Source organism: Neolamprologus multifasciatus, chromosome 17 (genome assembly GCF_963576455.1).
Source record: "Neolamprologus multifasciatus chromosome 17, fNeoMul1.2, whole genome shotgun sequence".
Classification (NCBI taxonomy): domain Eukaryota; kingdom Metazoa; phylum Chordata; class Actinopteri; order Cichliformes; family Cichlidae; genus Neolamprologus; species Neolamprologus multifasciatus.
The window spans coordinates 13,639,317-13,655,110 of record NC_140455.1 but is presented as its reverse complement, the minus strand read 5'-3'; the positions used below and the strand labels follow the sequence as shown (position 1 = coordinate 13,655,110).

Here is a 15,794-nt window from a genome sequence, read left to right as displayed (position 1 = left end):
AAGGCGAAGAAAGATGCCCAACGGATTTTCTTTACCAAATTGACCATCCCAGCTTTGCCGTAATGGTCCATTTGATTCACCTTTTATTCTTTATTTTATTTTCACTTGCTGAATACGGGACAGACTTGACTGGGGGAAAGAAAAGGGAGAAAGAAAGAGGGAAAGAAAAACAGTTGAGAAGAGGGACGGGGGAGAAGGGCAAAAAACAAAAACCAACAGAATAAGCAGAAAAAAAAAAAATACATATATCGATCACCTGGATCACCTGTTGAGAAAGAAAAAAGAAAACAAGCAGAAGAAAACGAGAGTAATACAATAAACAACATCACAATAATATATGGGAATATGACAGTAAATACTAAATATTAAACATTATTGTGCAGCACGTAAGATCGACAGCACAGTGTGCATTGAGGTAGGAGCCAAAAAGGGTGTAGTTTGTGTGTGTGATCACCCGTGTGTACACCTGTGAGCATGGACGCGCTTGTTTTCTTAAAAGGTTCCCTCATGTAATGATCTGCTAGAGGGTGTGGGGGGCCACTGCCCCGTCCTCCAGGGCATGAAGCAGGCATGGAGGAGATCAAAACTCCAGACATCCAGAGGCCCTCAGAACACAAGAGACCAAGGAAGACCAACAGAGGGGCAGCCGTGCCACTGTCCCAGAAAGAGCTGAGGAGAGTCCCAGATGAGGGGTCACCCAGCAGCCACGGAGCAGAAGCCAGGGGGGGTTGCAGTGACGTGCCCGTGAGCTCCGCCGGCAGCCAGCTGTGCCTGAGTGACCGAGCCCCAGGCCGAGAGGCCGGGGGCACCCCACCTCCGAAGTGGCCCAAGCGAGCCCCAGGCTCCAGGCCCCGATAAGCAGCCGCCAAGGAGTGAGCCGGTGTGTACCCGGACGCCCACCCCCGGACACAAAGAACCACCAGCGCACCGATGTCTGAGGGAGTCCGCCCCCGGCAGGGGAAGTGGTGGGGGGAGATAGGCCTCCAAACCTTGGAGGGCCTGAGCTGTCCTCAGAGAGGTGGCGTCAGATACCCAACCTGACATATGGACACAGACATACAGGCACACACAGATACAAACATCCATTCCCACCCTCATGCTCTCATATGCACTTACTCCACACTCAACCAACGTGGAGACAGACATAAAGAGACGCTGTACACACAATCACACTCCCCAAGCGTACTCTACGAACCGGGTCTAGGTACCCTTGCCCCTGGAGGGGGGAACTGCACCCAGACCCAGGTTGTGTTACCCTTTTCCCTGCGGTGGGGAGAAGCAGACCGCCCCGACTCCGCAGCAGCAGGGAGGCCCCACATTCCGGACCCCAGTCGGACGGCCAACTCCTCCTCCTAGCCCCCCTGCTCCAGCAGACCGCAGAGAACGAGGGTGAGAGAAGACTCCTAACCTCCCTCCACCCGCTCATTGTAGTGTTGATGTATGTGTGTTCTAAGGTGCATTTAAAACCCAGGAGGGCATGGAGCTACCTGCCAGAGAGCAGCAGGTAAGCGCATAGTCCCTCCTGCTAGCCCTCAATGTCTACGTGTATTTAAAATTGAGAGGTGGGCAACGACGCCAGGGGTGAGGTGTACACCCTGATGGTAATTGGGATTCCGTGTAGCGTGCCCACCCCCAAGATCCTATATGTATGTGTAATGAGAGTGTGAGTAATGTGAATGTCTAAGTTGCGGGATAAAATTGAGGCAGAGGCAGCCAGAAGGGGACAGAGGGGGGGGGGGGGGGGGGGTTACCTCCTCTGCACCCTGGTGACACACCCCTACTCCAAGGCCCTGCATGTGTGGGTGGTTGTGGTGGAGCGGGAAGAGGGAGGCAGCTGGAGATGGGGAGGGAAGGAAGGGAGGGGCAAGTGACCCCTCCCTGGGGCCAGCTCCCCCGCTGACCCCAGTAGGCACCCCCATACTCCGCGACCCGCCAGGGAAGGGGGCCTTCCGAACCGGGGACCAGTGCAGCGGCGCCGCCCGGCCCCACAGAGCCCGGGGCAGTCCACCCAACCCCACCACAGAGAAAACTGCACCCACCCCATCATCCACTCATCTTCCAGACTACATAAGACAATAGACGCCCAGGCTGAGATCTTCCTCCACCTCTCCTGTATCTCCCCCTCTTGCAGAGAGAGTTCCTGAGAGAGGAAAGCTCCTGCAAGATGTGACAACCCCCCCCCCCCCACCAGTTGAAGAGCCCCCCAGGTGGCTCGGCGCACCGGCGGCACCCTGCGCCAGTGGTGGGCCCCCATATACCCACCGGCCCACAACCCCGGCAACACACCAACCAGGACCCAGGCCCCCGAGGCCCGGCCAGGGCCCCAGGCCAGAGCCGGAGCGCCCCCAGAACCTCACGCCCGTCCCGGACCCACCCAGGGGCAGCCAGGCTACCAGGTCAGTAACCCCCGTCCGTCAGCACAGACCCTCCCCTAGCCCCGCTGCACGTAGCCACGAGGAAACCGTCACCTAAGAGCCAACAGAGCCCCTAATTGGCCATGACCGCTACCCCGGGTTGAGCCCCCCAAGGAAGATGCTCCCGGGGAACCCCCCGACGCCCTAAGCCTGACCCTACCCCCACACCAATCACAACACTGAAGGCGAGACCAAAATATGACCCCCCACCCCCACTAGGTGATGGAGCTGATCAGAGGAGCCCAGAGCGATTGATCTGATGTGGTGGCAGAGGCTGTATCAAGACTAATGTAATCTAATAGATAATTTCTATATTGGTTAGAATTAAGATTGTTTTTATTTTTCCAGTTCATGAGGACTGTTTTCTTGGCTAAACCATATGGGCTATATTCTTTTCTGAAGTGACATTATCTAAGCTGCCCAACAAACACACTAAGGGGGAAGTTGGAATGTTACATTTCAGACACTTTGATAAGTCTTCACATATCTCGCGCCAAAACTTCTGAACTGGTGGACAGAACCAAAGAGCATGGATATAATTGTCCGGTGAATTGGTTTGGCAGTGTGAGCAGTTGTTGGTAGATGCAAAGCCCATCTTGAACATCCGATGACCTGTATAGTGCACTCTATGTAGTATTTTGTATTGAATTAATTGAAGACTGGGATTTCTGATTAGATGAAAGGTTTTTAAGCAAATCTGAGACCAGAAGTTTTGGTCTAAGATAACTGATAAATCCGCTTCCCATTTTGCAATAGGAAGTGATATTGATTCATCTGTTTTAGAAAGCATTCTGTATATTTTGGATAGTAATTTGGGGGTTTTAAGAGTAAAAAATTGAACCACACTTGGTGGTGTTTGTAATTCAACTTGACCCGGTTTAAATTTCTTTTTTATTATGGATTTAATTTGTTGATATTCTAAAAATCTTTTCTTGTTGATCCCATATTGTGTAACTAGTCTGTCAAATGAAATAAATTCTGTTCCTTCTAGTATATGTTCTACATATTTGATTCCTTTACCATTCCAATCTGAAAAGTTTATCATATTATTGTTTTGTAATATGTCAGGGTTGTTCCAGATAGGTGTACGTTTGCATGGGATTAATGAAGACTCTGTCAACTTCAGAAACTCCCACCATGCTGTCAGAGAAGAGCTGATGTTGATGCTTTTGAAGCATTCATGTCGTTGGATGTTTGAGCTGATAAATGGTAGATCTGAAATCTCTAGATTATTGCAAAGTGCTTGTTCTACATCTAGCCAAGGTTCATCTAAAAGGGTATGTTTTAGCCATCCTGAGATAAACTGAAGCCTGTTGGCTAAGAAGTAGTGCTGAAAGTTAGGTAGTTCTAATCCTCCTTTATCCTTGGTCTTTTGTAGTGTTTTTAAGCTTATACGTGGGGGCTTATTTTTCCAAAGGAATTTGGACATATATGAATCTAGAGATCTGAACCAATCTTGCGGCGGTTTAGTTGGGATCATTGAGAATAAATAATTTATTTTTGGTAATACCATCATTTTTATAGCAGCAACCCTTCCCATGAGTGATATGGGTAGACATTTCCATCTAGCCAGATCACCTTCTACTTTCTTTAAAAGTGGGGTATGGTTTAATTTAGTTAGATCTGCAAGCTTGGGAGAAATATTAATACCTAAATATTTTATATTTCCCGATTGCAGTGGAGTAGAAGAGGAATTATGGAAGCAGCAATTAATAGGAAGGACTGTAGATTTTGACCAGTTAATTGAGTAATCTGATATTCTTGCAAAAGAGTTTATCAATTCAATCACCCCAGAGATATTGGTTTGTGAATTTTGGAGAAAGAGTAACACATCATCAGCATAAAGGCTGATTTTATGTTCCACGTTCTTGCATTTTATGCCCTTAATTGCTGAATTCTGTCTAATTGCTGCTGCTAGTGGTTTGATAAAAATTGCAAACAGTGAAGGGGAGAGTGGGCATCCCTGCCTGGTGCCCCTCAGGAGACATAAGCTGGAGGATGTCTGGTCATTTGTTCTGACACAAGCTGTTGGGGAATTATATAATATTTTTAACCAGTTGATGAAAGAAGATCCAAAACCAAATTTGTGTAAAGTTGCAAATAGAAATTTCCAGTTAACTCTGTCAAACGCTTTTTCTGCATCTAAGGAAAATATTGTAGTTTCAAGGTTTTTACTGTATGAGTAGTCGATCAAATTAAGTAATCTACGTGTATTTGTTGATGAGTGCCTACCTTTTATGAAACTAGTTTGGTCAGGATGAATTAAGAGGGGGGTTATTTTCTCTAGTCTCTTCGAGAGAGCTTTGCAGATTATTTTGAGGTCTACATTAATAAGGGATATTGGACGATAGCTTGAGGGATATACAGGGTCTTTGCCTGGTTTTAGCAGGAGATTAATGTTTGCAGAATTCATATTTGATGGAAGTCTGCCCTTTTCTTTGATTTCTAACAACGTTCTGTAAAAAACTGGTGCTAGAATCGTCCAGAATTCTTTGTAGAATTCTGCAGGAAAGCCGTCTGGACCTGGAGCCTTATTATTGGACATACTTATCAGGGCTTCCTGGAGTTCACCTGATGTCAGTGGCGAATCCAGTGCCATTGCTTGAGAGTCTAATAATTTTGGGAGAGTTATGTTGTCTAAAAATTGATCAATTTCCTTTTTAGATGGGTTTATTTGTGGTGAATACAACGTTTTATAGAAATCCCTGAAAATGTTGTTTATTTGTTTCGGTTCATATATTGTGTTCCCAGATGAATCTTGAACAGCACATATAGTTGTTTTTTCTTTATTTATTTTTAGCTGGTTTGCTAGAAATTGACCGGATTTATTACTATGTTCATAATTTTGTAAGCGTTTCCTGATCTTGGTGGGACGCGTAGGCTTCTTCTAGTGATTTGATGTTTTTTTCTAATTCCTGAATATTTTTGTTTTCTTTTTTCTTTTTATGTGATGAGAAAGAATTATTTTACCTCTCATCACAGCTTTCCCTGCTTCCCATAAAACAGAAGCTGATGTTCCGGGAGTGTCATTAAAGTCTAAATATGAAGTTCACTCTTTTTTAAAATATTTAATAAAGTCTTCATCTTTAAGCAGTGATGTATTAAATCTCCAGTTTTTACTTGGCATAGTATTATTCTTGTGCATTAGTGTTAAAGATACAGGAGCATGATCGCTGACAGCTATAGGGTGAATCTCAGTGTCTGAAACGTCACTCAGCAGTGAGCTGCTGACCAAAAAATAATCTAGACGAGAGTAGGAGTGATAAACATGTGAAAAAAAAGTATATTCCTTACTGGTGGGGTGAAGGGAGCGCCATGCATCGCAAAGACCAAAGTCGCTCATATACTGTTTGATTATATTTGTGGACTGCCAATTACGCTGAGTTCCTGCTGTATTGAGCCTATCCATTTCTTCATTCAGTCCAAGGTTGAGGTCGCCTCCAAGCACAAGTGTGCCATCTAAGTGTTCAGAGAGTGCACTGAAAAAAACGTGAAAGAATGAGGGATCATCAACATTTGGACCATATACACTTACAATACATAGCTTTTTATCAAGTATAGATAGTTTAATGATTAAGTCTGCATTCTTTATAATGGCCAGCAGGGGGCAACTCCTGTGGTCACTAAAAGAAGGTTGTAAGTATGTGGAAAAACCTCTCCTTTGTTATTTGATCTGTGACCTCACTAAATGTTTTCCTTCTATTTTATTGTCTCCATTAGAGTGAAAAACAAGGATAGAGCCAGACATTATTCTGTGCTTAGCAGTTAATCGAATATAAATTTTAGGTATGATTTTGTCTTTTAGTATTTATGAAAAAAAAGTAGTGCTATCAGCGTTAATCTTCATGGGGCTGTACGGCGCTAACGCGGTAACAAGCTAACTGCTCTAATGCGTTGACGCCGTGCAGTCCCACGCACGGGATGACCCACGCTAACTCGCTAACGGAGATTTGCCGTGTTAATGTGGTTATGGCGTTAACGTCATTTTAACGAGATTAATGCTGACAGCACTAAAAATTGGATAAATTGCATTTTTGTATTCATTTTTACTATCAAGCTGTCATTTTCTCTTGTCTAGCATGAACATTTTCCTTTACAGCAATGCACTTTCTCCCCTCTTTCAGAGCCAACTCAAAATTTAGTTCAACTACATTATTTGGTTGACAAGATCTAAAAGAAGTAAAAGGTGTAAAGGTTTTTGTCAAGTGAACCTGCCTATTAGCAGTGGTAGGTGCCTTTGTGTACAGATCACCAGAGGTGTTTCACCTCACCAGTCCTGGAGCACAGTGTTGGTTGGCTTCAGGCTCTCCATCGCTCCCTGCATGGCTACCACGCATGTCTCTTCCTGAAGATGCAACATAATTACCAGTAGAGCCCTATGTCTGTGAAGGTTCTCAGTCATCCAGGTCATCGTAGTCTAAGGAGCTTGGAAAGAAAAGCGTCTGAAGAGCCCTACCTATTTATACATGGGCCTAAATTATTGTCTGTTATAAGCTGTTTGGCAGTCTTTCAGTATCTACATTTATAACTAAATGAAAACTAAAAAGTAAAGAAGAGAGAAGAGAAATATCCTTTAGTCGTGTTGCATAGTTTGTCCATTAGAGGCCACAGTATCATTCCGCCTCTGATGACCAGTTTACATGTATTTGAAGTGCCTGAATCCAGTTCTGCAGCTGTGTTGGTCTGGGAGTTAGGAACACTGGACACTTAAAGACTGCTGAGTTTAACTGGCTGATTATTAGATTCTGCCATGATTTGGGTTGTGACCTTGATTCTCTTTCAGTGAGATTGGTTTATGGCCAAGCAGGAGGGCATCTAATATCTGTCTTTCACATTTCTTAAAACAATTTTCACTCACTGCCCAAGGTTCATTAGACTCCTTTTTGGAGAGAATTGTTGGCACAGCATACAACTTTAGCGATTAATTGCAGAGAAAGCTGCTGTAACTTTTAGAAGTTGTCTTCATCCACAGCCTTTCCCACTCCTTTCTGCTCTTCTTATTAACAGTAAACATCTGTGTGCAAGTGCAAGAGGTTCACATCATCGACCCAGAGTGCATTGCTCATGCACGGTAATGACAGCTTCCATAAGTCATAATATGTATTAAAGTGGGATTTTTTGATTATTTTTTAAATATTTAAATTCCAAATTTGTAATCTCCATTAAATTTAACTTCATTTTGCCTTGTCTAGCTGGGCTATACATCTATGTTTGGATGTCAGCTGAGTTCATCGTTTTGCGCAACAATAATACTATTAGACCATGTTACAGTTATGTCATATCAAGTTTTTCAATGAGGAGTCCTTCTAACCGTTCATTATTTAGTCCTTGTCTAACCTGAACACCTCCCTCCCTTCAATTCAAATTCTTTGAGCTGCCATAAACTATTTGTTCCAACTGGCAGGAAATGCTGTTACTAGCTGTACCAGGAGAAATTTGTTTCACTGGAAGTCCACCGCAGCTATCAGTGGTGTGTGGTTTTAGGTCAGCTATGCACGAAATGGCTTTTAGGAGTGTTTCTACAGCCAGTGTCCGTCTAGCACTGAGTATTGACAGCAAACCAGAGAAGTTCATAAGCTGCTCTAATGATAAAACAACTGATTATATCTCTTTTTGTGATGGAGGTTTACCTTGTATTTTCTTTCTGTGAGGCTTCTGACATTACCTCACACTCTTACATGCTAAATGTGCAATTGGCCCTTTGGATACGTCTCCCTACTTATTCTTTAAACTCTACTTTAGATTGCAGAGTCTGTGTGTCTTTATCACAGCTATGTTTACAGCTTAGACCCGGATTAAAGACCGTAATATGTGTGGTATTTATCAGTCTCTGCGTACTGCAGAGTGGGAAAGGCTGGGTGTGTGCTGCCATAGTCATGGTGAGCGAAGTGTGACGTTTGGTGAGCTGAGCGCCTGTTTGCCTTATTGTCCGGAGTCCAAACTAAATTAGAGGAAATAATAACGAGAGCGAGCAGAGGAAAACAAATAGGAGGTTTTTGAGGTATTTCTAAAATTAGTTTGGGAAGAAAGGGACTCAGCTTAGACTGTGAAGCACTTTGTATAGCTTCATGACTGATGCATATAGTGAGGCATTTTTGTTTTTTACATGTCTAGCTTGAGGGATATAAAAAAGGCCATGGCCTAAAAAGGAGTTTTATGATGCATCAGACAAACAAAAATAAAATTAGACTTAAAAAAGTGAAAGTTTTTGGTGTTGGGCTCTGACTAGGTCTTTTCTTTTTCAGCCAGTCTGTTGCAGGCTTGCTGCTGTGTTTGGGATCACTGTCCTGTTGCATGACATCTATCTGTCTTCTCTCTCCCCAGCAGATGGCCGCCCCTCCCTGAGCTTAGTTCTGCTGGAGGTTTCTTCCTCTTAAAAGGGAGTTTTTCCTTCCCACTGTCGCCAAAGTGCTTGCTCATAGGGGGTCATATAATTGTTGGGGTTCTCTCTGTATGTATTATTTTAGGGTCTACCTTACGATATAAAGTGCCTCGAGGTGGCTGTTGTTTTGATTTGGCACTGTATAAATAAGATTGTATTGAATTGAACCCAGTTTCAGACAACTTTCAGCTGTCAGACAGATGGCATCACATTTGACTCTTTGGTATACAAAGGGGTTTATAGTTGATTCAGTGACTGTAAGGTGTCCAGGTCCTGTGGCTGCAAAACAAGTCCACTCCCCCCAATCCCCCACTGTGCTTGATAGTTGGTATGAGGTGTTTGTGCTGGTATGCTTTGTGCATTATGTGCATTATGCATTATGGCCAAACATTTCCACTTTTGTCTCTTTTCTTGTCAGAAGTCTTGTTGTTTGTTAAGCTCTGCTCTATGTGCTTTTAGAGGTTTTTCTTGGTCCTCATTCGTGTGAAGACTTTCTTTTACACATGACTGTATATGATCATGAAGACCGCTATTAAGAGTTACCAAGCAAACATTAGCTGTGTTTCCTCTTGGTTTAGTTTGAGTGCAACACCAGGTTAGTATTTCCAAGTACAAATAACCTGGATCTTGTTTTAAATTTCACCATGATTTTCACTTTGAGACGATCAAAGGGATAATTTGTAAGCTAATATATGTGTGAATCATTTATGTTTATAATGGTGTTTTTTTACATCTTACAAAGTTATTATTTCCGTGTACTGAAACCAAGCAGATCTTTTCTGGTTAAGAAATTGCTGCTTCCAGTGCTGGACCCCATCTCAATGAAGTACGGCCACATTTCCATCTGAGGAAAATGGCTTTCTCTTAATCTCATGCCAAACGTGCTCCATGTCATCTCCACATGCAGGAGGCTCAGATAGGAACCAGCTTTCTGTTTGATTCCAGATTATTTACAACCTGCTGAGGATGGCCTTGGCTTGATAAAGACGAGGAACACTGTTCTTTCCCCTGCTGTGTGTTCCCTCTTGCGTATCCCCTGCAGTGTACATTTTGGACAGATAGCTTTTTCCTGGTGGGATTTTTTTATGCCAATGGGAGAAAAGCTGTTGGGCTTCTGCTTGATTCCTGTTTTTATTCGGAAGAAGCTCCTCTGTGGTGGAAAAATCACATCCAGGCTTATAAAAGTCACATTCAGTTCAAGTGTGTGTGTGCTACAGTGGGTCTTTCTGTGGTCTGTGAATGGCAGAGGATTTTTGAGCCTATGTTTATGTGTGTTTGCACAAGACATCTGCTATGTCAGTAAGCTGGGGTTTTCTTTGTGGGTGTGTCGACTGCTGCCAGTGTCAAAGCAGAGGCCGGAGTTTACATCATATTCGGCGGTCTGTCACCCGACTCCATAAGCCTACCAGTGGAGCTTTCACTGACTGAGCCACAAGTGCGCATTACATCTATGAAAGCCTTTATATGACACAGGAAATAAGCCAACGGTTAGATTGCATGTAAATCTTCATCAAATAAACAAAACTGCTTGACGTGCTATATTTTGAGAAATAAAAATGACTTATTTATAATAACTTTATGTTATGAAAGAAGACTGCAGTGCCTACAATATGCACTGCAGTCTTAGTCACAGAATAGTTTCGGACTGTGTGCTTACCCTGACATTGAACAGGCATGTTCACAATTTGCTTCAGAATCCCAGAAGAAGTTCCAACCATCAGAACCAAAGTAAAGTTTGCTCATGTTTGGTTTTGTAATTCTAACCAAAGTTTATCTCTATTTATGTTGTTTTCATGGTCACCATCTGGCTCCTTGCACAGAGACTAAAGGTACAAATTGGTTTTATAGCAGGCCGAATATTTTTTTGTCCAGATGCTTAAGACTGAGACCTATCCCAGCTGTCATAAGGGGAGAAACAGAGTATACCCTGGACTCTTGAAATGTCGTTGAGCATCCTCAGTACATTTTAATTAAGTTAATAAAAGAAATTAAGTAAATTTAGTGGCTTAAAGCCATGATTATAAAAAGGGGCCTAATCTATTTTTCTGTTTCAGTCAGTTCCCATGACCCAAAAGTTTAGCTCAAAACTCGCAATTTGAGACATTTTTCTTTCTTCTCTTTGCTCTGTGATGTCATTGAGAGCAGATAGACCTAATATGGTCATCTCAGGCACACAGCTCTGGCTGTGAGTACAGAAGCCCCACCCACCTGTTATTCAAAACTTCTTTTTCCAAGGAGAAGCCAATCAGAAGGGAGACTGAAAGTATAATCATGCACTGTTAATAATGCAAAACTACTAAAATCTCTAATTAAAAATACATTAGAGAATCTTTTCCTTTAATAATGTGGAAGGAAAGCGTAAACATCGGTGTGTTTGCAGACATTCTGCAGTCAGCAGAAATGTTAGTGTGTGTTTTTGGGCTCTCACACACAAACACTGAGTATTTGTTCAGCTCTTCAGCAGCAGATTTCTGTGTGTTTGGCAGTGAAATGAACAACGTGCCAAAGTGTGATTTATGGTTGTGCATATTTGCATTCATGCAACACAATCCTTCCTTCCTCTCTCTCTCCCTCCTACAGTCGACATACGGGAGATCCGGGAGCTGCGGTTGGGGAAGGGCTCCCGCGATTTTGAGCGCTACCCTGAGGAGGCTCGTAAGCTGGACTCCACCCACTGCTTTATAGTGCTGTACGGCCTGGAGTTTCGCCTCCGGACCCTCAGTGTAGCTGGTCAGTGTGTGTGTGTATATAAGCTACTGTCTGTGTATGTGTACTGATGATTCTCAAAGTGTTTTCACAGCTACTGTTTGGTTTTTCTCACAGTCATGTCTGCTGCTCAACTAGAACTCGCATCACATCACATAACATATTTTCTGTTACTCATTTTCTCAACTTTGTTCATCTTAAACAATCAGTTTAGCACTGCTGTTTATTTAATTACTGTCAAAATGCCACATTTTGACACAATCTAACAATGTGTTTGGTTTCTCTATCATTATGTTAAGGCTCTACTGCAAACATATGTTGGTGGGCCCCTGGTGTTCACTGTCATAGCCTACAGTATCATAATTTGCCCAGTAACCATATAAGCAAAGCTTAGTCACGTAATCAACTTAAAATCACATCTTAAAATTTGATTTTCAGCAACAAATAAAACAACCATGTTTTATAGTGTACCGTAACTTTACAATGAATCATACAGACCTCAGTTATAATGAGTAAACATGGAACCTACGTGGGTTTAACACTACTGGTTTCCAAGTGAAGGTGTAAATCTTCAAAAGAACAATTATGGGGAAAATGAACTCTTATTTGTTTGTGTGTGTTTTTAATAGTTTTTGATACAGAGTTATATTTGTTATGAGAATCCTTTTACTGTTGGGTATGGTCTTTTATTTCTGGAGGAATTCAACACAACAATAAAACTACAAAATTTAAAATACCTACAATTCAGTTTTAGCAGGACAATTGTTGCCCTAAAACATTCTTTTACTTGCTCTGTGAATTTGTGTTTGTAGCCTTCAGTGAGGAGGAAGTCAACATGTGGATCACTGGACTCAACTGGCTAATGATGGACACGCAGAGGGCACCGGCACCACAACAGATTGACAGGTTTGTGTGTTTGTGTTTGAGAGAGCTGTAAACCTGAGGCTTCATATACACAAATGGATATGCTCCTATATCAACACACAAATCATTCCTGTCCATCATCTTAAAGGACAGTTTGTGCTGGAAAGGTAGAGGAACGACAAAGAGACTCTCAGATTTATTACAGTTGGTCTTCTGATCACATCAGTGTAGCTTTGTACCAGAATGACAAGTATCACAAGAAACCCGTGGCAAACATCAGAAGAAACTCTGGATGAAAATCTGTATTATGAGTAATAATAAGAGTAGAAGACAATAATCATATACTTACACATATATAGACCACCGGAAGGGACCAGTCCGGTCTGGGGGATCTTGAGGATCAGGACTGTCCAGCCTTTGATTAGCCATTCCGGGTGTCTCTCGTCAACTAGCAGCTGGTTCATTAGTACTGTTAATATAAGATTATATGTGTAGGAAGCTTAACTTGTAGTCTCTTGTGTTAGTAGTATTTACATGACAACCTATTAAGATTTTTTTTTTGTCTTTCTGATTTCACTCCAGTTGATGTCAATGATGTCAGTTCGATGTGATGGATGTGTACGAAGTCAATAAAGGAGCAAGTATGCTCTCTTTCCTTTCCCTGCAAAGGAGTTTGGCTGGTTGATTATCTATAACTCATTTATTCAGATTGATTAGTTAAAAAGAAGTTAGCCCCACTCAGAGTTATTATGAAGCTTTCTAAAGAAGGCTGTAAAAATGATTTTAAATGCTGTAAAGTTGCCCACAGGAACCTATATAGACTGGCCAGCTGGGTTCAGCAGAAGCTATAGGTTAACATGTAGCTTTTTTCTTTAGTCAAAATCTAAACGTGAACTCTTAACCTTTTTGCCCCATGCCCCACTTCAACAGCTCAACGGGTCAAGCCCCATAGCCCACATTTTTTATCGATTATTAACAATGAAAAAAAGATCTACGTTGAATTTGACTTAAATAGGGGTGAAGATAATCAGTGCAGTAACAACAGGAAATTCTCCTTTTCTCTGGGAAAAAACAGGAAACTGTTGAACAAAAACTAAACAAAGTGAACAGGAAAATCATACCCCCCCCCCCCCCTCTTCCCCAAAACTAAAAAAAAAAAAGGCTTTTCAGTGCCTCACCTGCAATGTCTCTGCATCTCACGTTACCTATACATTGACATCATTTGGCAATCATTTTCAATTCAATTTCAATTCTTGTTGTAGTGGACAGCAAGAGAGAGGGGCAAATGCACAGCAGCCACTATCCATTATTAATGAGAAGCAATGTATAACTTAGGGCTTTTTGGAAATACAATGTGTGGAAGGCAAAATAAGACACACATATGTGTGTATGTGATTTTGGTCTACACAAAGAGTCTTCAAATCCCGAGGCTTCTGTTTTTCTATGAGGTTGCAATTGGATTCAGGTCAGGTGATTGGTTGGGTCATTCTAGCTGCTTTATTTTCTTTGTCTGAAATAAATTGAGAGTTTTCTCGGCTGTGTGTTTGGGATCATTGTCCTGCTGAAACTTCCATCCCTGTTTTATCTTCATCATCCTGATAGATGGAAGCTGGTTTCTCACAAGAATGTCTCAGTAAATTTTCCATTTGTTCTTCTAGCTCTGCACAAGTGGTCTGTGGCTCTGGGGAAACTCTTGTGATAATTCTTTTCAGTTCTCTGTCTGAAATCTTGTGGGGAGCATCTGGTCATGGCCAACTTATGGTAAAATTATGTTCTTTCCACTTCCAGATTATGGATCCAACAGCGCTCACTGGAATCTTGAGTAGTTCCGAAATTTTTCTGTAACTAATACTAACAGTATATTTTGCAACAATAACTTTGCAAAGGTCTTGAGAGAGCTCATTGGTTTTACCCATCATAAGATGTTTCTTCTGTGACACCTTGGTAATGAGACACCATTTTATAGGCCATCAGTTGGGACTGAAAAAGCTGATTTTAATTTGCACTAAGTGGCAGATGCTAGATATCAGCTGGTGTCCCATGCCTTTTTGCACCTCCCTTTCTTCAATACTTATTGTCCTCGCTGTATAAGCGTGCGGAAATTGGGTTGTTTTTAATATGAAACATTAAACTGGACAATGCTCCCCACAACCACCAAAACGGGAGGCCAATTGGTGCCAATTGAAAGTACAAAACTGAAGTAATGGAAACCATTAAAACGGTCTATATTTGTGATAAAGTCACATCTGGGTATATCAAAGGAGTGGTGACCTGGACAGAAAAGGAATTGTGAGTCAGCAGCGAGGACAAATATTTGTTTTGGGATGAAAATATTTGCTCCAGACAAATGTGCGGAGGCAGTTTTTTGGCTTGTGTGGTGAAAGCAGAGAAACAGAGAGGTGTTGTATGGCAGAAAGACAGTTTTGTTGTCTACATAGTGAGCACAGTTTATGTTTGGAAATGGTCGAAGGGAATGAAATGGATAATTTTATCTATTTATGAAGTTAAGGAGAAGAACCATTGGCTGAATACTTAAAATAAAGGCATTATGACAAAAGTCAACTTCAATGTCTTTGAAAGTTTAATAGTTAAACAAAAAGGGAAACTCTGTATAACATTGGTAATGTGTGTCTTCATGTGTTTTAACACTGGAATACTAATTAGATTAACTTTGTAATGTTACAGTATGTTGTAAGTAGCACTAATATTGAAGACATTAAAAGTTAAACTTTTTCATTCCAAATATAAATGATGATCTTTTTAAAAGAAAGAAAAAGAAGGATACTCTTAATGAAAGACAATAAAAATATCCTACTTGAATGACTGGGCACTATGACCGGCATTTTTCTTTCATGGAAATTGTGCAGATTTTCCCGGTATATTATTATTTATTTCTATTTCTATTTCAATTCCATTTTATTTATATAGCACCAAATCACAACAGCAGTTGCCTCAAGGCAATTTATAATGTAAGGGAAAGACCCTATAATAATATAGAGAAAACATCAACAATCAGGTGCAAGCACTTGGCAATTGTGGGAAGGAAAAACTCCCTTTTAACAGGAAGAAAACTCCACCAGAACCAGGCTCAGGGAGAGGCAGCCATCTGCAGCAATCCCAAGTTGTTAGGAAATGAGCACACCATGGATAATGTGCCTTCCTCACACTAAGAATAACCAAAATCTACAACATAGACTTAATGTTTTAGTTAGTATGACCAAAAATGATGCACTGGGCACATTCTCATCAGGAAAGTATTTATTAGTTTTACCTAAAATAGAATGACTTCTTTTCAGAGCACAGTCTGTCAGAATACATGTTCTGCTTCTATGTTAACAGTTAAAACAAAGTCTAAAAATATTCAGTGCTTTCCTTTAACTTCAGTGTTTTAGCACCGTACCCAGAAGTTGTGTATTAGATTTTAATGC

General features: G+C 41.7%; 1 protein-coding gene across 2 annotated transcripts in view; it reads left to right on the top strand.

Annotated features, from left to right (window-relative positions):
• LOC146499066 (1-phosphatidylinositol 4,5-bisphosphate phosphodiesterase gamma-1-like) overlaps positions 1–15,794 on the top strand; it is a 48,138-nt gene that overhangs the window by 7,401 nt on the left and 24,943 nt on the right. For both annotated transcript variants that reach the window (XM_085137629.1, XM_085137627.1), the window contains exons 2-3: positions 11,377–11,526; positions 12,315–12,408. In XM_085137629.1, coding sequence (XP_084993755.1) covers positions 11,377–11,526; positions 12,315–12,408 — 244 coding nt within the window. The remainder of the gene's footprint in view (positions 1–11,376; positions 11,527–12,314; positions 12,409–15,794) is intronic.